This window comes from Telmatherina bonti (genome assembly GCF_933228915.1).
Source record: "Telmatherina bonti genome assembly, chromosome: 4".
In the NCBI taxonomy this organism is placed as follows: Eukaryota; Metazoa; Chordata; class Actinopteri; order Atheriniformes; family Telmatherinidae; genus Telmatherina; species Telmatherina bonti.
The window spans coordinates 16,370,660-16,395,607 of record NC_136622.1 but is presented as its reverse complement, the minus strand read 5'-3'; the positions used below and the strand labels follow the sequence as shown (position 1 = coordinate 16,395,607).

At 41.3% G+C, this 24,948-nt stretch overlaps 1 protein-coding gene across 1 annotated transcript in view; it reads left to right on the top strand.

Moving 5' to 3' along the window:
* Positions 1–24,267, top strand: part of bsna (bassoon presynaptic cytomatrix protein a) — a gene marked incomplete at both ends in the record, with an annotated part of 142,205 nt that extends 117,938 nt beyond the window's left edge. Inside the window, 11 exons of the mRNA XM_079239903.1 lie at positions 736–6,111; positions 6,921–6,962; positions 7,493–7,663; positions 7,971–8,227; positions 9,164–10,094; positions 13,048–15,553; positions 16,375–16,872; positions 19,430–19,776; positions 22,806–22,899; positions 23,701–23,832; positions 24,227–24,267. Coding sequence (XP_079096029.1) covers positions 736–6,111; positions 6,921–6,962; positions 7,493–7,663; positions 7,971–8,227; positions 9,164–10,094; positions 13,048–15,553; positions 16,375–16,872; positions 19,430–19,776; positions 22,806–22,899; positions 23,701–23,832; positions 24,227–24,267 — 10,395 coding nt within the window. The remainder of the gene's footprint in view (positions 1–735; positions 6,112–6,920; positions 6,963–7,492; positions 7,664–7,970; positions 8,228–9,163; positions 10,095–13,047; positions 15,554–16,374; positions 16,873–19,429; positions 19,777–22,805; positions 22,900–23,700; positions 23,833–24,226) is intronic.
* Positions 24,268–24,948: the final 681 nt, after the last annotated feature.

The window sequence follows — 24,948 nt, the reverse complement described above, 5'->3', positions numbered from 1 at the left end:
CTGAGGTGCGGTGAGCATAAATGCATTGTAGAATGCATGAAATCAAAATCACCATTTCTTCATAGTACATTTCTCACTCTTTAACATGTTCGAGTTTTAATCATGAATCATTTGAGGGCAATTACAGACTAACAGTTTTTCTACAGTTCCAACTATTGTAAGAAGAGCCATGATTTGGTCAGTGCTTCTTTAAAATTAAATATGTACGGTACATATAAATAGCTCAAAATAATTTGATGGTTAATGTTCTAGAAATAGTGGATAATTTACATTAATTAAATACCATTAAAAACCTATTAAAGGTCCCGAATGATATTTGAAAGAGCTTTGACAACAGTGAAATTATTTTTAGATAGAGTTTAAGACAGCTTTCCGTGTTATTGCTCCATCTCTTTTTGAAGTTCTAAGTTTAGAATATTTTGTTATATACAGATGGAAATGCTTACAAATACTGTTAACTGATTCAAGTTGTATCTTGATATTTAAGTAGTCTGTAAATAAATGTGGAATTTGTATTTTGTACCATTTTTGTAATTAAAAATTATTTGTACATATGTATTATTGAACATGAAAGTAATTCAGAAGATTTTTATTACATGTTTAAAATAAAAGTCTTAATTTTAATGTATAAGCAACATTTGCACAATCTTAAACTCTACAGTAATTGTATGTTACATTAGGCACCTTAGCTCCCTTAAGTCTGATGCCATTTTCTTCCATGTCTTTTTGCTTTAGGATACAAAAAACAACAGCACCCATGACTTGTCACGCAGCCCTCAGAGCCTCAGTGATACCGGCTACTCCTCTGATGGCATCTCCAGCTCACACAGTGAAATTACTGGTCTAATCCAAGAGGAGGAAATGAAGCTGAGTGAGAGGGGAATTAGTGGACGGGGCTCCCCACCAAGCCCCTCTGAAATCACCAAGCTAGAGAGCTCCATGAGGCCACTGCTGGAGAAGAGCCTTTCTGAGGAGAAGGCAGACAGAAGGGGGAGGAAGCACAGAGACAGAGACTTGGATGACCGAGGGAAGCAGCGTCCACGTTCCCTTTCAATCCCACCAGATGCATACGACTCTGATGAGGAACTGGAGGATATACTGGAGGAAGAAGAAGATGGTGGCGACTGGGAGGGTAAAAGAAAAGAAGGGAAAGAAGAAAAGAAAGAGAAGAAAAAGAAGGAAAAGGAAGTTGAGCCCTCAGAGATGACTGACGAGGAATTCATGAGGAGACAAATAATGGAGATGAGTGCTGATGAAGACAATGAAGAGGAAGAGGAAGAGATGGAGGAGGATGAAGATGAAGAAGATGAAGGGTATGGCTACCAGAAACCCAAGAAAAGTCATCATAAGCACCTTATCTCTGACTCAGGAAAAGAGAAAAGGCGACTTCAACACCACTCCAGTAGTTTTGAGGAAGAAACAAAGAGCTCTACTGATGTTTATAAAGGCTCAGTGGAAGAGGGGGAGGAGGATGTGATGGCATCACAAGGAGGCCTAAGACGCTTCAAAACCATTGAACTTAATAACACCAATAGCTACAGCCGGGACATGGAGCTTAGCAATGAAAATGACTTAAGTCTTGATCGCGAACCAGAACTAGAGATGGAGAGCTTAACGGGATCTCCTGAGGAGCGTTCCAGGGGTGACTATTCCTCAACTCTGCCTCCAACTTCATCGTCATATGGCTCAGGTCAATCCCCTACATCCATCTCATCAATGGAGGAAGACAGTGACAGTAGCCCAAGCAGAAGGCAAAGACTGGAAGAGGCCAAGCAACAGAGGAAAGCACGCCACCGATCTCATGGCCCCCTTCTTCCAACAATTGAAGACTCTTCAGAAGAGGATGAACTGAGAGAAGAGGAGGAACTTCTGAGAGAACAGGAGAAGATGAGAGAGGTAGAACAACAGAGAATAAGAAGCACAGCACGAAAGACCAAAAGAGATAAGGAGGAGCTCAGGGCACAGAGGCGCAGAGAAAGGTCCAAAACACCACCTAGCAATCTCTCACCAATTGAAGATGCTTCCCCAACGGAAGAGCTAAGACAAGCAGCAGAAATGGAAGAGCTTCACCGTTCCTCAGCTTCTGAATATTCCCCTCAAAGTCTGGACTCAGAGGCTGAGGGCTATGAGTCTAAACTCTACAAGTCAGGCAGTGAATACAACCTACCTACCTTTATGTCTCTGTACTCACCAGTAGAGAAATCATCTTCAACAACAACCACTACTGCTCCATCTTCAACTTCTAAACCTCTGAAGAGTGCAGAGGAAGTTTATGAAGAGATGATGAGGAAGGCAGAGATGCTACAAAAACAACAGAAACTACAGCAACAGCAACCACATACAAGGCATGGGCAATACTATGAAGAAGATATCAATGGACAAAATTATGATGATGAATATGAGTACGAGCAGGATCAAACTGGATATGACAATGAAGCAGCAGAGACAGAAACAGATATCTATGAAGAGATCCGACAAACATCACAAAACATTACTAAGATGCAGCAAGCCACAGATGAGCAAGTAGAGATTGAAATTGAGAGTTCTTACACAGAGAAGCAGCTCTTAGACACAGGCTCAGCTTTTGCTAAGCTACTAGAACAAAGTAACGCTCTCCTAACTCCTGGGACCAGCCCAACCCAGATCTCCGCTCCTGTGTCTTTTGCTGAAACTGGCAGTCGTATTCCTGATGTAAGAGTAAGCCAGCATTTCACTGCAAAGGATGGACACAAAGATAGGATCAAAAGCCAAGCAGGGAAGAATGGGATAACTCCAACAGTGGCTGCAACCACTATTGCAGCCTATGGAGTTTATGCCAGAGATGCAGTAACTCTGTCTCAAACTAGTTCAAGCCATACTATTACATCCAGTCAATCTGATATATGCCGTAGGCACACTGGAAGCTCTGCTACTTCCTCAGCCACAGTCTCAAGTGTATGCAGCAAAATTGCAGAGATTACCCAGGCTTATAGTCAAAGAGAGGTGATCACCAGAAGGGTTGGGGAGACCAGGGGTGTCCAAGTACGAGACAGCTCAACATCCTCTAATGATAGAATAATTGAACCCCGTTCTTCCAAGTATACAACTTATTACAGGAGCACTAGTCCTCCTCTCTCTCCATCTCCACCACCACCACAGAGTCCTACTCGTTCTCCTTCCAGAAGAGCCACCGCTGAGTTTTCTACACAGACTTTTAGCTCAGCATTGCGAATGGACTCAGCTGGTTCTGGGCCTTCATCTCCAGTGATGGCTCAGGGCACCCAAACATCGTATCGATCAGTTTCCCCACGACTGTATCGACAGCAGTCTTCACAGGATGCCCCATACTCCCCACCTCCAAGCCCAGCTAGGCCAATGACAGTTAACACAGCTACTTCACCTCTGTCTTCTCCTACTCGATTTAGCCGCCAATCAACATTTGACGCTTACTCTCCATGTGGAAGCCCCCCTGATACACCACCTTACCAACAGTCTCCTACACACAGCTTTTATCGCACACAAAGAGTGGAAAAGGTAAATGTGGGGACAAGTATGGTCACCACTGCCAGCATATATACCAGAGGGTCCATGTCAATGGATAATATCTCCCTTTGTAGAATATCTACAGTCCCAGGTACTTCAAGGGTAGAGCAGGGCCACATGATCCTCGGTGGAAGTGTTGTGGATCTAAGAACTATCACCAAACCAACTCCAATTATCATGACTGACCAAGGAATGGATCTGACATCCTTAGCAACAGAGAGCAGGAAATACCACGGAGGATCAGAGGGTAGCAGGCATTCAACTATTGTACAGCCACTGATTATGAACTTGAACACCCAGGAAACCACCACACCAACAACTGTCAGTGTCACTGTGGCTGCTTCTATGTTTATGACCCAGCCAAAACAACCAACTGTGTATGGAGATCCCCATCAAAATCGAATAGATCTGGGTCAGGGCATGGGTTCAGCAGTTTGTCTTTCCCAGCAAAAGCCACCAATTTCTCCTCCAACTGATCCAACAATTCCCAAAATTGATGCCAAACTTGAAGACCTTAGTGTCCAACAGAGAGAGCTGCAAAAACAGCAAGAGAAACTGCAAAAACAGCAAGAACTCCTTGAACAACAGTTACAGCAGCACCATCAGATGCAGCAACAGGCATCTGTTCTGGCCAGGTATAACCTTACTGGCCAGGCTTCACCTTTACTCAAAAAAGACTTGATCGTCAGCCAGACCAGCACTGCCTCAGCTGTGGTCAGTGCTGTCTCACCAGTCATTAACCCTGAGATGTATGGCACTGGGCCCGTTGAACTGAAAGGGAAGCCGAGTCCTCCTGGTTTAGGACCAGGAGGTAAATCCCCACATAGTATGGTAGTACAGATTGATGGAGGGCTAGACCAATCCAGAGCAGTGACCCAGCTAGTTAAGGTAGAAGAGGGACAGGATGCTGTGGATCTAACAGGAGGTCAAATTAAACCTGACACCCAACCAGCTTGCTGTGATGTCGTCTACAGACTTCCATTTGGTGGAAGCTGTGTTGGTGCTCCTGAGAAAGAGGGCATAAGGCCACCGTCTGCCCCACCTATCACCTATGAGTCTGATCAAGAAAGACAACCTGGAAGATACCACGAGTATCCACTGGATACACGCAAAGCTTACACATTACCTTTCCCTGGTAGACTTCAACCTTCAATGTCTGATACAAACCTTGCTGATGCTGGGCTACAGTCCTACCATTCAAAACTGGAACCACAAATACAACCCTCAGGTGAGCTTGCTGTGGATTTAACTGCTATGAAACAGAGCTATGGAGGATATATAGGAATGCAGTATGGTTCCTATACCGATTTACGGCATGGAGGAGACATTTCAGGCCAAATGCTGCCCATTAGAAGGTATAATTCCTTGTCTAATATCAGCTCAGATTATGGCTATTCTGCTCGGGACATTGCCAGCTTCCAAGAAGCTAATTTGGCCCAATACAGTGCTACAACTGCAAGAGAGATCAGCCGGATGTGTGCAGCACTTAATTCCATGGATCGGTATGGCAGCAATCCAGACTTGATGCAGTTTGGCAGCTTGGGGAGAGGTACCGGTCCAGGGGCTTCCAGACTTGCAGCAGGTCTTGGCATGAGGCAAAACCTCCTCTTTGGACTTGATGGAAAGCCAATCTCTCACAGTCAAGCACTCACCAACCTTATCAATGCCAGGCAAGCAAGTCTTAGAGCCATGTACCCTGCTGCTATTAGGTCTTCTGATGGGATGATTTACTCCACCATTCAGACCCCTATTGCTTCAACCCTTCCAATAACCACTCAGCCTGCCTCTGTTCTTCGACCACTACTAAGAGGGGTCTACAGGTCATATCCTTCTCCAAATATGACACCAGTACCACTGTCTAGTCTTACAAGACTACCAATGAGCCCTCGAATGCCTTTAGCTGGACAAGCACCAGTTCGTTACCCAACACCAGGCCTTCTGCAAACAACTTCGGCTGCTACCACTACTGCTGCTGCTGCATCAGTGTCAGCACCACTAGTGGCCCCTGTATCTGTTTCAGTGACAACTCCTAGTTTGGTCATCCAGGATGAACCTGTTTACCTTGGCAAAGGTGCCACAGTGACATCATCATCAGTAGAGGTTACCTCAGTACCAGGAACAGTTGTCATACCATCTGATCCACAACAGCAACCTATAAATCTGTCCCAGGCACACCTAAGCAGCCAACAACAGCAGCAACAAAAACCAGTAACAACTGCTCAGCAGCCACAAGCCCCTCCAGCAGCCCATGCCTATCCGCCCTCAGGTCCCACAATTACCCATGGCTACACCCAACCCCCAGTAGGCCCATCTGTTCCCACTAGTGGATTACCTATTGCAGGTGGTCTTCCTCCCTTTCCCCCACCAGGTTCCATACACAAAGAAGGTGAAACTGAGGCAGAGAGACTGCACCGACAGCAAGAGCAGCTCCTACAGATGGAAAGGGAGCGCGTGGAGCTAGAAAAACTCCGCCAATTGCGTCTGCAGGAAGAACTTGAACATGAAAGAATAGAGCTGAAGCTGCACAGGGAAAAGGAGCAGATGCTGGTGCAAAGAGAGTTACAGGAGCTGCAGAACATCAAGGAACAGGTAGACAGAGAAACAGAAGGTGGAATGGGGAGTTTAACAAGTTGGTGTTGTGCCATCTGGTGTTTTGTGGTAAATGTGTTTGCAATGGACAATGTTTTCCTTTTGTTTTGTTTTGTTGTTTTTTGTAGTTGTTATCTGTGATGTATTTTGCCAAGTTAGAACATTTTATTTTATTTTATCTTCTTCCGATTAGTGTTCCAGTATTTGGACCTGCTCTGTAAGATGCATTATTTCCCCATAACAGTTATAAACTAAAACATTATGTATATGCATGTCCTTTCAATGCATGCTTCTTGTCATTGTGATGATTCTTTTTGACATTTTCTTTCTTTTTTTCCAACCATTGAGACAATTAAATAACTCTAAACATTCTTGTTTATATTCTTTTTGGGGAAATTATGTTTCAAGTAATGACTTATAATTTGGTTTGATTAAAAAAATGGTTTGCATTTAGATTTAGTTACTAAATGACAATTCTGTATTTTGCATGCTATCAGGTTTACTGGAAATGTTCTTTATTTGTGTGCATGAACGTGCCTGTAGTATGTTATGTGTGAGCAAGGAACGTATGAATCTTTTGTTTGACTTTTGATTTGTTGCCGGATTTATGATAAGAAAATATGAAGTGGTTGTATGTTGCATATGTTCGTCTGACTTCTAACCAAATTAAATTTAATTAGTAAGTATTATCTAATCAACTGCAAGAGGATATGTAAATGTATGTTATAGCCCCTATTAGACTTGTTAAGATGCTATAAAAGCAAACCAAAGGGCTAACGTGACTATTTTCTTCTTCTGTTTTTTAATAGAACAAGCAGTTGAAAATCTTTCAAGTTAACTCAGTTAAACAGGTGTGGAAGCCTTCCTTAATGGGAATGAACTAGAAATGGAATGTTAAATATGCATCTCATAACATACAGTATAAGCAAAAACCCTAACCCTCTACTTGCACCAGCCTGTCATTTTTAGCTACAAAGAAAATGCATCAAATATTTTCTTATGAGCATTATATGACTGGTAAGAGCATTTACCAGTACATACCACAATTAATTTCAGTTGTGCTTCCATTCTTCGGTTTTTGCAACAAATACAAATCTTACTAACTTGGAACCATTTTTAAAACTAATCCATTAGCCCAAGAGGAGTTTCATGTCACATTCAGTTTCAGGAATCTTGCAATTTGGTTTGCACATTTGAAAACTAGTCATCATGAATACAACCAAATCCTGTCTTTTCTACCCTTTCTACCCTGTTTGCCTGTTTTTCTCATCCTGTCTTTCTCCATATTTTATTTTATCATGTCATCATTTTTACCTCTTTCATCGATCATTTGTTCTTCTCCCAACACCTGTGTATTTGTCTTGTCTGTATGTGGTTTTAGGTTTTACAGCAACAGCAGCATGAACGTGAGAAACAGCTAGTTCTCCAGCGAGAGCAACTGGCCCAGCAGAAGTCCCAGCTAGACCAGATCCAATCCTTGCAACAGCAGCTACAACAGCAGCTGGAAGAGCAGAAGAGGCAAAAAACAGCTGCTGCGGCTCAGGGCATGCCGGTGAGTGAGAGGACAATTACAACCAGAAAAAAATACATTAAAGACTGGTTATTTTGTGATTGATGTTTTCTTTTCAATTTGACATACAGCATTTAAACTTAAAACATTTAGATATATACTTCACCTTGCTTTTTCTTTCCTTTTTGTTATTTAGTTGCTTTGCATTTCTTTTGTGGAAAACTTATTGCAGAAAATGTGATTGATGGATGAAATGCAGTTACAAAGTTTTTTTTTTCATTTATACATGTGTAAGGGGAGGAAAATCTTAATAGCTATCCTTTTTAAAACATGTCCTTGTTGTCTACAGGTGGATGTGACTGGTCAACCACTGCACCCCTATGTAGAGTCTCAGATGAGTTCTCGTTCCCTGCCAAATTCTTCCTCAGAGATATGTCTCAGGACCCAGGAAGATCACATGGAGTCCAGGGCTAGCATGAGAAAACACAGCTCCATGAGCAGGTTGAGCAGAGACACACTGGATGGAGATGGTGTAATGTTCTACGGTTCCCCTCGAAGGATTGTGGATAGCTGTGTACAGACAGATGATGAAGATGGAGAAGAGAGGTAATAGTTTCAGTGGAATAAGTAAGGAAATGTGCACCTATGTTATTTGGGCTATGTAAATGTAGATACTGTGTGTGTGTGCGTGTGTGCGTGTGTGCGTGTGTGTGTGTGTGTGTGGTTGCAATGTAAGGCTGTTTTGATAGTCTTCTGAAAATTAAGCTCTTTCTATGTATTGTTTCTGTGAATGGAAACGAGATAAGTTGAGAAAAAAATGCAGGTTTTATCACGAATGTAATGTAAAGAGTTATTTTGTTGGTACTTATTTCTTCTTGGGGTTTGTTTTAATCTTATCTAATGTTTTTTTTTTTTCTTTTGCTCTTTCTGGCATTTTGGAGTTTAACTTGTCTCCTAAAATTTATAAGTAGCTTAGCTGTTCCACAGTTATTCTGAGTTCATAATTAGCTGCTCTGGTACTTCAAACCTAAGCAAATTTGATTAATTAAAGCAGGCAATCTGAAGTAAGCACATTGATCAATTTCACATAAATCAGTAATGCAGCATCCTGAAGCAGATGTTATAAATTAAATAAAATATGACTCATTTATATAAAGTTAATTGACAAATAAATGTATTACATATTTATTTATCCCAGGGGAAAGTTGCAGTAGATAATGGTTTTTAACGAGCTTCACTGTAAACATCAGACTAAATAAGCACTGAGTGAGGAGAGTTTTTGGGATGATGACAAATTTTGCAAGTATTATATGACTAATATATGCTTAAGTTATACTTTCCAAAGGCTTTCAGATTTTATTGAGAAGTGTAGCCATTTCTTACGTTATGAGATATGGAATTTAAATACAAGCAAAAAATGGCACTTAGTAAAAGGCAAAAGTTAATTTTACAATCCACTAATTTAATATAAAAGTCACATTAATAAGAAAATTGCATGAATAGTTTTTCTTTCTGAGTTTCTTCTTTTCTCTTTTTATCCAGGTACATGATGCGCCATCGTACCAGGAGACGTGGTCGCAGCGTTGACTGTTCTGTCCAGACAGATGATGATGACGACAAGGCTGAAAACGAGCATCCAGTACGCCGAAGGCGGTCTCGTTTCTCCCGCCACTCTGAGTCCAGTACAGCTGCTAGCAGCACTGCTGCAACAGCTTCCTCAACTACTGACACAAAAACTGACAAGATGGTTTCCTCCAGCATCGCTATCCAAACCATCAGGGAAATGTCCTGCCAAACAGAAGTAGAGCACTTGGGAAGAGTCTCCCCAGCAATCCATGTGACAGTTCCAGACCCTAATAAAGTAGAAATTGTTCACTATATTTCTGGACCAGAACGAACCCAAAAAGGACAATCGCTTGCATGCCAGACTGACCCAGAAGCGCAGTCACAAGGTGTTGTAGCGCCCCAGCTTAGTGTACCAACTACAGTGAGTCCATACTCCTCCTCCACCAGTACTGGAACTCAGCAGTCCAGCTCTGTTGACCTCCTGACCCATCAGCGGCAACAGCAGCAAATTGCTGCAAATGCAGCCAAGTTTGAGCGACGCCGACCAGACCCACTGGACATCAACTACCAGCCTCACAACCACATCCACAACGAGTCCGTGTCCAGCATCATTCGGCAACAGCAGACAGCCCCAAAATCTCCACAAGTCCTATACTCTCCTGTTTCCCCAGTGTCCCCTCACCGCCTGCTTGAGAACTCTTTATCAAGTGAGAGACTGAATAAGGCCCACGTCACACCTCAACAGAAGTCATACACAGCTGAGTCCCCCCAGCGACACCCCTCTATGCCCCGACCTATCAAGAGCACCCAAAGATCCATGTCAGACCCTAAGTCCCTCAGCCCCACCACGGAAGAGCATGCCAAGGCCAGGCTGTCCCTGTATCAACAACAGGCACTCCAGAGCCAGGTAAAGTCCCGAACGCCCGGCTGACAAACACAAATTTTAGAAATATATTAAAGGGAGGAAAGATACTTCTCTAAAAGCAGCCAAGTTATTTTAAAACTCTCTCAAGATGTGTAGGAACTAATTCTTCCACCTACTGCTGTCTTATGTGAAATGAGTCGCAACATATCTACACAGCATAGCTTCCAGTGCACTACACTCGCTCACCACTTAGTGGTCAATCAGTCTGAAGAACTGTCATGTGTGGAGATATTTCAGTTCCACGGACAGTGATAACATGCAGTTTAGTGTGTTGGAAGATCAAAAACCTCCTTAAACATTTGAGAATCAGTGAGAATACAGAAACAGAGGTGGAGAGGTTATGATGAGGTGATCTGAAGAAATTGAGGACAGGTGCTGCTATAGGAAGAGATGTCACTCAGGAGACCTTTGGTGATGCTGGCAGACATTACCAAGGCAGTCTCCAAATACTCTCCAGGTACCATAGGATAATATGTGGCGCTGTAGAGACATGTGACACTAATGTTTAAAACTATGTTTCCCATTTTGATTAAAATGGGAAGTAACAAATATTGGTTATGATTTAACTAATGAAATAAATTAATACTACAATAAGAAGCTGTCTGAGTTCAGCACAGAGTGATAAGTTATTATAGACATAGTGAGATGTCCATAAGATCAGCTCACATCATTTAAACAGGCCTAGATAAGGTTGTGTGAAGATGAGATGGTTACATGGACCAAGTGACACTAAAATATTTAAAACAGCCGCTGTGGGCTTTAAAGGCAGAAAAGACAGATTTTTTTTTTTTTTTTAACAAATTAAACAAAACATCAGTTTTTTTCAAGTATAGACAGATAGATCAATGCTCCTGTGTTCTTCAAAACAAACCAAAATCAGATGGCCATTCAATTTTATGAGCTTGCCACAGAGGGGTGTGTTTTGTTTTTTTGACATTAAGACAAACTAATAGATACCTTTAAAAGTAAATGGCTTTACTTTAATGTTTTTAATAGACTTTGGCAAGAGATATGGGGAGTGAGACAGGAAGTTCAGAGGGAAGTAGACATCAAAAAGAAGAGGACAGACTAGAAGAAGAGATGAAAGGGAAGGAGTGGTTTGTGTGAAACATGGGTTGCTTCCAAACTAAATAGATTTCAGGCTTTATTTTGTTCAGTTGAGAAGTGTGGCCTTTAATGTGTGATGGATCTCTTAGACCCTGGATATAGCCCTGTTTTTGAAAATATGATGACCAATTCTCTTTGTTACTGATTTTTCAGGTATTGTTTTCATTTTATTTATACACCTTATTAAGTTTATGCTGTTGTTAATATTAAACAACAGATGCCGACCTGTAATGTAGTAAGCAAAATAAAATCCACTGTTGAGTTTTCTTGATGTATCTTCTAGAAAAATGTTATCAGAAGTACATAGCAGATTGCCCATAACCAGCAGGATTTTTAATGAAAAACAAATGTTCAGGTGTATTTAGGCATCTACATAAGAAGTGCCTCCAACTCTGGCACAGGGGTTAAAACCTTCTTAATTCAGGAGGTTTTGACCTTTTTTATTGATAATTTCTGTCATTATTGTCTTCCTTTCTAACAAGCAGGATGAAAATATGTGACTGTCTATTTTTTTATAAATTGGAATTGCAGTAGCCAAAAATGTGTAGATGTAAAAAAAAAAAAAAAAAAAACCTCTCTTGGACCAATAGAAAATATAGTACAGTGTGTCATTAAGTTTCTTATCACCCAACACAAAAATACAATGCCACAGTAAAAGGGCAGCTAACACATTCACATAGAAATTCATAGGAAAAAGCCAAAAGATATGGCTTACACGTACGCATAGTTGGAAAAATAAAGATGAACTTTAATCTTCAAGACATTTATTATTTAGAAAATCTTACTTTGGAAAAGATAAAAGTACTTTGCTGGCTTACAGAAGAAAATGAATCAGCCATGACTACATGTACCTATCCAGGTACATTATATTAGTTTTATATTTCGAGAATCTATGATACAGCTTTGCTACAACATCCTGTAGCTCCATACAGTTTGAAACAGATCCAGATGTGCCATCTACTAGTCAGCTGTTTACACAACTTAAAGTTAGTAATTGCTCTGGTCATTATAAATGAGAACAATATTTCACTCAGATTTTTTGTTAGCATAATAAATCAATTTCAACATCTTTAGAACAAATAACTTTTCAATGGTAAATTCAGGAAAAAGTGCAAGTTGTTTGCAATAATAGGCACTTTCACAGGATTTAATTCACAGGATACTGCATCATAGTTGCCATTTCTTCTCATGCTTTTGTATGTCTTCTAACACAAACTTCACTCTTGTTTCTTGTTGTCCTTGTCTCTTTGTCTATATGTTGTCTCCTTTGTCTCCCTTGTATGTCTTTTGTTATTGTGCCCTTTCCTCTGTTTCCTGACCTGTTTCTCTTTTTGAGTTTTCCTTCTTCCTTCTTTTCCTGCTTTATTCATCTGTTGTTTCCACATTTCCCCTCCCACGTCCCTGAACTTTCTTTCTATCACATTTCCCTTTATTTCCATTTTGTTTCCTGTTTCTCCCCACCTATTACCTGCAACCATTCTTACCTTTTGATCTTCATTATTTTGTCATGTTTTATGTATTCATGGCATTCATTGTTATGATTGCCTACTCATTTGTGTCTTTTGTTTCTATTCTCGCTACAATCCCTGTCCATCTCACTTTTTTTTATTTTAAACTCTATTCCTACATTTTCCTAACCCATCTTTTACTATTTTCTATATTTTCACTAATTTACCTTATAAATTTCTACTCCCTCATTCTTTTAATTTTTTTCTTCCGTACCAATGTTTTTTGTTTGTTTTTATTTTGTTTTTGGTTTTTTCTTTTTTCTCTCCCCACATTTTCCTTCTCTCCTTTCCCTTCCTCCCCTTTCTTTTTGTCTCTCCAGCTGGCAGCTTTACAGCAGAGCTCACTGCTCCGCAAGGTCAAACGAACCCTGCCCAGCCCTCCTCCAGAGGAAACAGTTACAGCAGCTCACCTGCCCATGATGACACCCGCCCTCCAACAGGCTTACCTGCCCTCCGTGCCCAGCCTCAAGCCCAGCTCAAGGTCTGGCCTTGCAGCTAAAGCCAGTCTCCTCAAAGATCTCACACACGAGCTGAAGGCCGTGGAACAAGAGTCGACTAAGCTCAGAAAGCAGCAAGCTGAACTGGAGGAAGAAGAGAAAGAAATTGATGCTAAGCTGAGATACCTTGAACTGGGAATCCATCAAAGAAAAGAGACACTAGTTAAAGAGAGGGAGAGAAGGGACATTGCCTACCTGAGATGTATGGGGGACACTAGGGACTATATGTCTGATAGTGAGTTGAATAACTTACGTTTAGCAGCTGCAGCTGCTTCACATGAGACCAATGGGCTCCTAACAACTAGACCAAGCACTGCTCCACTTAGTCAGTTTACCAGCGACCTCAACACAGCAGCCCAGTACCCACCAACCTCATCTTTCCTCTCCTGTCAGTACCCCCAGAGCCAACCAGCAGCACCATCTCAGCAATCAACTGTCCTATACCAGTCAACAACATTCAACCAGCCTCCTTACCCAACAGTGTCCCAGTCACAGGCGTTACCACAGCCCACCCCACTTCAGAGCCATGTCCCCCCTCCTGGACCTTCCTATCAGTCTCAGGCATCCTATCCATCCCACACCTACCCCCAAACTCAGCCCCCATACCCTCAAACAGACTTGGGGTTACCAGCTGCACCACAGCCTCAGCCTCAAACAGGGCACACTGGTTTTGGGCCAGCGCCCCCTGGTCAGCCACCATACCCCACCCACAGCTCACCTTATCCCAGCGCTGTGTCCTCCTACTCCAGCCAGACCACCCCATACCCTGGGCAGCCCCAAGCTGACATCCTGACAGTTCATCCAGGAAGACCTAGACAAACTTCACTGGCTGATCTGGAGCACAAGATGCCAACTAACTATGAAACAATAAGCAACCCCACAGTTGTGGTCACCACCACTGCTCAAGATGCTACCTTTTCCAGTGCAGCCCAACCTTATGGCCAGTACACAGGGACGACAACCATGGCAAGCTCATATGGGCCCTATGGTTCTGCACCTGTGTCAAGCAGCTATGGTGGGTACTCTACAATGCCTCCCAGCACTTATGGTCCATATACTTCAACTTCTGTGAGTTCATATGGCCAGTACACCACAACTACTGCTAATACTTATGGCTATACCACCACAACAGCCAGCTCTTATGGACAGTACACTTCCACAGTTTCTAATGCCTATGGGCACTCTGTAGACAGTCCTTCCACCTACAGCACAGCAGATGGGATGTATGGGGCTCCTGGCTTAGAGCAAAATATTCCAAGGAACTACATGATGATTGATGATGTTAGCGAGCTGACGGCAAAGGACGGGCTGGGCACGACAACAGGGGACATGATGCATCATGGCGGAAGTGGGCGATACCCGGGCGACATCCATGGCCATGGCAGCACCACTGGAAGCACAGCGCGTGGGGGAACTGGCAGCTCTCCTTACGGCAGGGCACCTGAGGAGGAAGCAGCGATGCAGGATGAGCTGTACGACCATCATGGCAGGGGTAAGAGCAGCTACAGGCACGGACCTCTAGGGGGCAGCAGCAGCAGCGTGAGCGCTAGCATGGGTGGGGGATCCCCCTATTACTATGACTACGACTACAAACATGGCAGCATCCGCTCTGGGGTACAGAAAACTTTGTCATCCTCCAGAAGCCTTCTGGCTCCTGCTGTCATGTCCTCCAAGCGCAGCAAGCACAGGAAGCTGGGGACTATGGAGCAGAAAATCTCAAAGTTTTCCCCGATCGAGGAGGCTCGTGATGTGGAGGCAGATCTGGCCTCTTATTCATCTGCAACAGGAGGGGCTTACCCCTCCTCTCACATTCGAGGGCGCCAGCTGATTGAGGATTATGGCTTTAAAAGGAGTGCTTACGAGGGTGGCAGTGGCACAACACATGGTAGTCGATACTATGGTATGATGGTGGAGGAGGACGATCGGATTTATTACACCTCCACTGGCCGTTCTCGTTCCACTGGCTATGGCATGGACAAGATCTCAGCCAGGGACTACCATGGGTACCGCAGCCGTTCCTATGAGAGAGACGACCGCTCCTACCGATCTGGCTACAGGGGGCGTCACCCAATCCGGCAGTACTCTGAGGAAGAGAGCCCGCTCAGCCCCTTGGGGAGGTTCATGGGTTCTGGGCAATCTTCAAGCTTAGGTCCCGACCCCTATGAGAGCCGCAGCAGTAGATATCAATACTATTATGGCCAATATGGTTCCAGTCACTCGTTGCCAGATGTTCAAGACCACATAAGGGACCTTCCCCGGACCCACGTCTACAAATCGGATGATACATACATAATAGACGATTATCATTGTGCTGTGTCAGACAGCGAAGGTAATTGTGGGAGCTGTATTCCCACAGTCTCACTACCTACTACTGCTCCCACCGTTTATCTAAACGTCCCCCACCCACCCAGATTCTAGGCTTAGCAAAGAAAAAGACAAAGCAAAACAGAGTCAGAGATAGCTCTTGCATGCCAATGTTTTCTTCATCCTGAGAGTCATTTGGATCTCTCTTATCAGTGGACTGCTGTCTGTCTGTCTGCCTGCCTGTTCGTCCTTTCAGCTGTCTGTCCAATCGTTCGTCTCTAAAACTGGCATGGTTCGTCGGCGTGGTCGTCTTTGTCGTTCCCTGAACTCTGATTCAATTCGTCATTGCACGACACAAATGAATTTTTGGTTTTACAGGGTTATTATCTTTAGTGTGTTATATGTCTGTTTATGTGTATGTATGAACTGCAAAACCGTCTTACGATAGGTTAGTAGTTTAGACATAATCTTTTGGGCCATTATCATATTCTATGTTGTTTACCCATAGGGTCAAAAATATCAAAATGAAAATATCATTGTTGTCTGATGTTTATGCAGCATACAGTTCTTATTTCAGTTACCGGCCATGAATTTGGTAGGAAACCACAGCAAAAGCAGACAGTTTTGCAGTTTTTATTCAGTCTTGTGTATCTTGTACTGTCTAAATTTGATGTGAACACTGCATGCTTGTAAAACTTTTTTTTGCCTTTCTTTCTGTCTTCCCCCACCTGCTTTATTTTTTGCATGCTTTTGGTCTTCCTCCTGCCCTCTTCCTTCTTTCAGCCTGCATGCCGCTGTCTCCAAACGACATGGAGATTGACTGTGATCTGCTCTCGGTTTCCAAAGCCTACCATCTGGGACAGGAAGAAACTGATTGGTTTGAGAAGCCTCGCTCCAGTTCTCGACACTACGGCAGCCACTCATCTGGAAGGAGTCGGCATAATGTTAAACACACCTACCATGATTACGATGAGCCTCCTGAGGAGGACCTGTGGCCCCAGGATGAGTACAGCCATGGAGGGCGTCACTCATCATCCCGTGACCACAGACATCATGGTGGTTCTAGCCGCCACTCGTCCTCGTCACGTCACTCAGATGAAGCAAGGTCCTCAAGGTCATCTAAGGGGCATCTCAAAGACCCATCTATGCGCCATGATCCCTCAGGACGATCTTCATCTTCAGGAAGGCGTGGTGAGTCGAGGTCCGGAGGCTATCACTCTTCAGATTACACTCGGGACCCATCTGGGCACCATCATGGCCAGAGATCCTCCAGGCAAGGGGATCCACACAGGTCCTCACGCAGCAAGTCCCAGGGTGCCATGGACATGCAGGGTCAACCACCAGGTATATACACTTGAAACATCATTTTTTTAGAACTAAAGGGTGTTGCACCATATGTTCAATATAAAAATTAACCCATATTTAACCCGTTAACTACATGTTTTAGCACATGGAAAAGCACTTGTTTTTAAATTATTCTGTCTGAGCTTAAATTTGTTTAATTAAACCTAACTGAGCCATCTCTACCACTTTATGTGGGCATGTAATACAGAAATGTTTGTTGGCCCTTTACTTTTTCAAGTTTTAACCATTTAACTATCAAGTTAACTGTTACCTAAACCATTTGTTAGAAAAAATAGATTAATAAATGATGATGTTAATATCATCATCCAAAGGATGATTCAAAGGTTAACATGTAAGAGTAACATTTTGCAATTACTTCAAATATTAAAAGGGTCCTTTTAAATATTAAAAGGGTATTGTACAGCAAAAAAATATATTTGTGTTCCTTTTGTAACAACTATAATTTCATTAAATCCCTTAGAAACAATTATTATTGCACTATTAATTGTTGATAGGGTTTTCAGATAATATGTTGGACTTGCAATGGACTGGCAACCTCTTCAGGTTGTATCCTGCTTTTTGCCCAATAATTGCTGGATAGGCTCCAGCTTCCCCAATTCTATTCTATTCTATTCTATTCTATTCTATTCTATTCTATTCTATTCTATTCTATTCTGATTATGGAAGGGACACATCTGTTAATATAGTCTCTCACTTTTTATAGAATATGTCAATGTAAAAACCAAACTACCAAGTGAAAACACCTACAAAACAAGATTGTGTCAAATCACATCTTTAGGAAGGTTCTGAGAAAAATCCTGAAGTATTCAAAGTCACTCGACAATCCCCTCTGTCATTTTAAAAATGGAAGAATTTTGGATACAAAAGTCCATAGTTTATTGATGGAGATGAACAAACCCTATCATTCACCCATCAGCATACAGAAGCACGTCTGCTGAGTCTGCTGAGCGATTTGTTGAAAAGCACGTGAATGATAGTAAACGAAATGCTGCAATCTGATGAAGCAGAAGTAATTCACCTTAAATCCCAATTATGTGCTACCTTATTATGTGTCCCTTTTGTTAATTATTGTGATTGCTGCGTCACTCTGTGGGAATTTTAAGACATAGAAACTGAGAATCTGCCAAATATATACGACAGATAAACACAATGCGTTCATGAAAATGTGAAATAATACTGAGAGAAAAGGTTTTAAGAAGTGCAGAAGCAAAATTTATATCTTAAAGTCCAAACACTGAGTCCAGTGTTTACTCTTGTCTTGTTTCTTACTCTGTCACATACTCTTTCTTTTTTTTTGCTCCCTCATACAATGTCCTCTTGAGTTTCTTTGATGAATCAGCCATGGTGCATGTTCAAAACAGCCAGTGTGTTGATATACATCTGCTGGCATGCGACCTAATGCTGTAAAGTGATGCTCCATGAAGGGCAGACTTTTAAAAAGACCTAAAGCTCCTGCCAAGAAAAATGAGGGAAACATAAAAAGGAAAAAAATGTACTCCCAGCTTCTTTCATTCTGAGATAATGTAAAATCATTACTAAGCAGTTCTAAAGTTGTTATTGAAAGCTGTTTTATAAATAACTCAGTAATAATTTTTGATAAATATACATAGCTCTGAGGTGTTTTTAACTAATTTTGTTTATTTTATAGTGTGCTATTTCTGTTGAATTTCACAAAAGATACTATAAATCGTCTATCCTCATCAGCCAGCAGTCATTAAACCATTAGAGTAGTTTAGCACTTAATGTTGTACATCGAAAGGCTGAAACTACTTCCTAAACACATTTTTCTTTCACCCTTTATGAATAAAACCATAAATCGCACCAGATATCAACATATGAGGGAACTTTGAAAAGGTCAGGTTTAAATCTGTGTACCATAAATCTAATTGACATTTACTAAACAATGATGGCCCCTGAAATATTTACTGCAGCAGTAACAAGCTGGAATTTATTAATTACTTGTGTGTTAAGCAGGAGAATTTAATGGACTCTGCTGTTCAGATTATTTTTCATGTTCTTTTACAGTCAACATCTTCCCTCAGGGATCAACTGTTTTTAATTAACAATATCAAGCTTAACTTTTTGAAGGAAACGTTTTCCCCGGAGGCAACACAGTGACTGTGCTATGAGAAGTGTTCTTATTAAATCACTGGTTTGAATGATGCAACACTCTTATTTCTGTTATGTACGGCACAATTTCTCAGCAAGTTTTAGAATAAAAAAAAAACTGTTTTTCAGTGTCTGTCATATCATGACAAAAGTGATAAATCTAGTTTAATTATTTATCAGGAAACAGATGATACCAAGATCACAGATGTGCTGTCTAATTTCAGCACTTGTAATTTCTTATATCAGATATTTCAAACCAGTCCTCGGTGTTAAGTTGTCCAAAAAATATCTGCAGAGAGGAAAAATGGGAAGATTGCTGACTTGTTTTTGTCTTGCTTTACTTAGATTAGTTGTTTTTTTAACCCATAAGCCAGTATGTTTAATTAAGTAAAGAAAAGTAAAATCCACCATGGTTTCCTCCATACAGGCTCCTCCAGATCTGGGGGTAGCTCTGGTCGGATTCAGGGCTCTGCTGGTGGGCCTGCAGGAACAGGAAGACAGCCTGGTCCAGGTTCCCAGACAGACGGAGGTCCTGGACAGAGGACCCAGCTCCAACAACAAGCCCAGACATCTGCAGCAAGACCCGGACAGCCAGGAGCACCAACAACCACTGGACCTCAGCAGCAAACTCCAAACCAAGGACAAGGCATGGGAATGGGCATGGGCATGGGCATGGGTCAGGGCCAGGCCAAGCCTGGGCAGATGGGACCAGCAGGTGGACCCATGGGCCAAGCCAGGCAGACGGGTCCAGCAGGAACAACACCATCCACCATGGTAAGAAAATCCTCAAAGAAGGTATTGAAAATGAAAAAAAAAAAAAAAGAGAAAGGGGATAGTATTATACAAAGTACATGCTTATTATTTCTGTTTGGAAAAAAAGGTTAGAGCTTAAACTGATTTATTTGTCCCATTCTAACATTGCCTTTAGTTGAAATTAATAAGATTCCTCTGAGTAAGACTGTAGCATACTACAGGACTTTAACACAAACAGTTATTTTTTCTTTCTTTTAGTGACCTGCAACCCACCCTGCTCCTTGCAATAAGAGCCTCTCCCTCCTGTCCCAATAGATAGTTTATTGAAATTCTGCAGTGCAACTAATGGCAGGCCATATCTAAAACTGTAATTAAAACTGCGGCAGCTAATAACTCCATGCAGCTGAATCTCTGTCTGCTAGACACTAAATTGGCACTCAAAAATTCTCCCTGCGAAGATCTGTTCTCCTGAATTTACTTCATAAATCCATTTCAATCTATTTGCCAGCTGGAGTGTGAAAATAAGATGATGACATTTAACACAGCATTCAAAATTGTCTAATGATTCTAGCTTTAGTAAATACATGAATGCATTTCAAGTTTATAAATAAACTCACAGTGGCAAAATCATTTTTCTGTACTTCCACTACTAAAGGTGCATGGGGACTTTCACACGTCTGTTTGGTTGCAACATCAGCAGAAAGTGGAAATTGCAATTATGAAATTATCTAGGAGCTAGTCTTGGCAATATTGAAATATGAAAGCCTTGACAGGAAACCATAAAAAACAAAATAGAATGTATTATACAATTATTATTCATTCAGAAAACCAATTCACTTATGCTCCATGTTAAGTTCAAAGCTTAATTAAAAGAAACTGCTTGAGTGGCTGTAAATAAAAAAGGTGAGTAAAATAAATGCTGCGTGCTGCATTGTACATTAGAAATCATCACGTATGTTGTGTTACAGTTTAACTTGAGTCAGTGGGAAAGAGACGCACTATTATGTAATTATTTGGCTCCAGTTCAGAGTGTGTCAAGTTGTGTTACTTCACAGAGTGTTTTTGTTAAAAGGCTGGTGGAAAAAGCTTCAAAAATAGAGAACACAAAGCAAGATGATGCATAAGTGAGTAAACACTGGTCTGTATTTCCTATGTTCATATGAGAGAGCCTTCTTTTCTTGATCATGTCCACAGTCAGATACAGTATTTACATTTGGGGTAAATACATTACATTTATACAGTATTTACATTCAAAGAATATGCTTCCTCTTGTGAGTAGAGCAAATGTACAGGATGTGAACAGTAATGACAGGTGACTGTCATGTTGTAAAAAAAATCATATATTTTAGCTCAAACTGTGATGGCCTCCTTGTTCTGTTAGAGTAATGTTTTTGTCTCAATCCAACCAGGAAGTGAAAAAATGTTCTAAGAAAGCATTAATCCTGTGTCTCAAGAAGACCAATAACTGAAAGAGGAATACTTAGTGGAGGCACTATACCCAGAAAAAAGTCATCCTTTTAAGGATATAAACAAGTGACTAATAAAAGGGTTTCGGCTGGAGAACTTCTAGGTTCAAACACAGTCGTTTACTTCTGAGACTCTGAGTGCAGACAAAGGGTTCGGCTGAACTGAGCTCTGACTTAGATCGCATACCTCCTTCTAAGTGCTTTCACTGTTGTTAAATGCAGTCAAGAACAAAACCTTTCACCAAAGTATAGATTGTCGTTAGCTTAATTAAGTTTAAAATGATTCATATGATTTACAAAGACCATTTAATGTGGATTGATCTAAAAAAAAAAAATTAAAAAAAAAAAAAACAAAACATACTAAATACCAAACAAGGCTTATTTTCATAATAATTATAACAATAATAACCAAAACGACTCCCAGCTGAGCACACAGAAGAGATTGAAACTTGGCCAAAGAGCAGAAAGAGAGTCCTGTATTGATTCAGGCATTCATTTTTCTGCACACATGAATATGATTTCCTCATCTAACCCATCTGTAAGAGCACACACACTACGTGCAATTAAGCATACACACTAGAAGCAGTACACACACACACAGTGCAGTGGGCAGGTGCAGCACCTAGGGAGCAGTTTAGTACTTTGCTCAAGGACACTTGGGCCATAAATAGCAGTTATCCACTGCCCAGACGATTTTTTTTTTTCCTTCTTGTCACATTTTTTTGCTGACAGAATGTTCCAAGCTGCTTCTGCAGCCTCCAAGTCTCAGTTGCCCCCAAACCCAGAACTCGTTTAATCATTGGACATATGTGGTTTTTAATAGCCTTGGAAATGAGCCCCATCTGGAAATGTCCAGGGGCTTCCATATTGAGCTCCTGGAGGCCCTCTTGAGCCAATCACATAACCCGAGGTGGGCATTTCTCATGATGCTAATATGCTAAAGAGAATGACATATAATTTTCAATCCACAATAACATGGACACCTTATACTGATGTGAGTGGGAAAGAAGGGACTTTAGAGTGCTCAAAACCTTTTGCCATATTTACGCACACAGCCACACACACTCCAAAAAAGCATAACAAGAATGAACAGCTGTCCATAATATTATCAGCCACATATATACATATATACTGTATATATGAACAAGCTGCTATATATTAATTGGATAATATCACAGACTTTTTTTTAGAGCTTTTTTGCACTTGTTTGCTGTATAATGAATATACTAAGGTTTTAAATCAACGTCTGAGCTGAGCTCAGTCCATTTTATTTGCCAGAAATCTTTACAATGACAGTTGGGAGTGTTGAAACACACCATTCACTCCGTCATTCAGTAAGCTGTCACAACACATAAAGCAAGTCTGCTGTTTGCTGTCTCTTGTTCATTTTTTTTTCTTCCTTTCGGTCTTTCATTCAGACTTTGGTTGAGTAAGCAGATGAAACTCACATCCCTCTGATTTCTGTTTTTGTCACCCTCATTGTGATTACATAACACATACTTCTCCCCCACAGTCTCCACTGCCTAACGGTCTTACTGTGGAAAGCGACTAAATACTTTGATGCTCGTCTTTCTCCCTCTCTAGACGAAGATCGACACCCCTCCGGCAACAGCTATCGGCGCAAAAGCAGCACCCGTCATGGCCTCAAAGACTGCCCAACCCCCACTCACAGGCATCGGTACAGTATACTTAGCACATAGACACACACACTATAGCCCATCACGCCCACGTCTTGCCAGCTGTCAGTCACAGTCGGAATTATGTAACCCCTTTACTGTGTGCTTTAATCTGAGATTAAACTAAAGATAATCCTTACAGTAGATAAAAAAAACACACATACGCACACAAAGAGTTTCACTTAATGGCCGCAGATCAATTTGAATGTACCAAGTCAAAATATTAGTGACAATCAGACAGCAGTAAAGTAAGTGATCTGACCATCCTGTAACAGACCTTACATGCTGACAAGTAACTTATTTGTTTACTTCTTTCTTAATTTGTGGCCACTCACTTGTTGTGGTTAGTTAGTTCATATAAAGTCAGTATTTGCTTGTAAAAGGGAACAATTCATCAAACAAACATGAAGAGGGTCCAGTTACTGTTGAAGATCATCTGTAAAGCTGGAAGTGAGTAAATAGGAAAGGCTGCATACATTAAGTCTATCCAAGGGGATATAATAATCAAAAAGGGCAATAAGCTGCAGGCAAGTATATGAATCAGACTAGCAGGGAAGGAGAAATTTAAAGAGAGCCGCTGAAGCTTGATGCATTAATTATATTGCCCTACTTTTGCAAAACACAGTCAACAGATTCAACAGCAACAATGGCCGCGAGATGCTACCAAAGCTAAATATATGCGCGCACACACACACACACCATCATCTCAGCTCATATTACAGCGACTTCTTGCTATTCCGTATCCTATTCTGTCACTCACCCACTCTACTTTCTGTCTGCCTCTTCTCTATATTTCTGTCCAGGCTCCAAGGCTGCTCCAAGACCTGGAGGTATTGGCAGTGCCGCAGCAGGTCAGCCTGGCATGGAGGGAGACAGCATGTTCTCCAAGATCCTGCCTGGAGGAGCTGCTGAACAGGCCGGCAAACTGGGAGAAGGTACAACAAACAAAGCAGCAAATAACTGAAAACAAATAACTGACTTAAAATGTGATTGAATGAGTCATTTTAAAAAAACTTAAAATGCTGATCAACACTTGCCCGTAATGAAAACCCATTGATAGATGCTGAACTGAACTGACAGACATTAGAACAGGAATACGAAGGCTCTGAGGGCTGCTCGGTGTCACTTTAGCGTCACAGCTATTGTAATTTCATCAGCCTGAACTTTTAAAAAAAACTAACCATACAGCAGACTTATGGGACACTTAAAAAACACATTAACACAGTGACAGCTGCTGATTTGCTACATGCTAATGAGGATGTTCAAATCTTCTGAACTAAACTCACTTATCAGTTTAACCTCTTTTTGTCTGGTCATCTTCTCCTATAGCTATCTCTGGTTTTGGCAAGAAGTTCACCTCTTTCTTCTGAGGTGATAAGATACAGGTATGTCCTTTTCTTTTTTTCTTCCAAAGTACAGCACACAAAAGACTAAATCACTGTTAGAGGAGATTAGACATTTTTAACAAAAATACACTTTTTTATATAAATTAAATTATAGCAAACCATTTCTAGATATTACCAGTTCAAAGTTAATAGGGACACGGATCATGTTGACTCCTGTAAGCAGTGGGGGGTATTTTAAATTAAACAGAACCAGTGCTTGTGTGTGAGACAGCTTTGTGTCTTTGTCTGTTGTGTTTTTCTTTATGAGTTTTATCTGTGGTCTTCTGGCTGCTCTGCATGTGTAGAAGGAGGATTTAACAAAGACAGTTAGAACTTGTTCCTGACAAGACACATGGTCTCTATCAAACAGGAAATGTGTTAACACAGTATGTCAACAGTGGTATATTGAAGGTACTGTACTTATTGCTGTGCCACCACTAAGGTTTGAGTTGAGATTACTGATTGAAACGTGGATTTAAATTTGAGCCTTAAGGCATGAGATCAGACAGAGGTTTGCATGGTCTGAAAATTTTAAAATTCCCAGGATAATAATAATGAAAAATGCATTAGATAGCAATTCACCACTGTTTAAGACTCTTTTTTTCATTTTAATTACGATTTATGAGTTAACACACATCTTTGAACATTCATGTACAATGTTATATT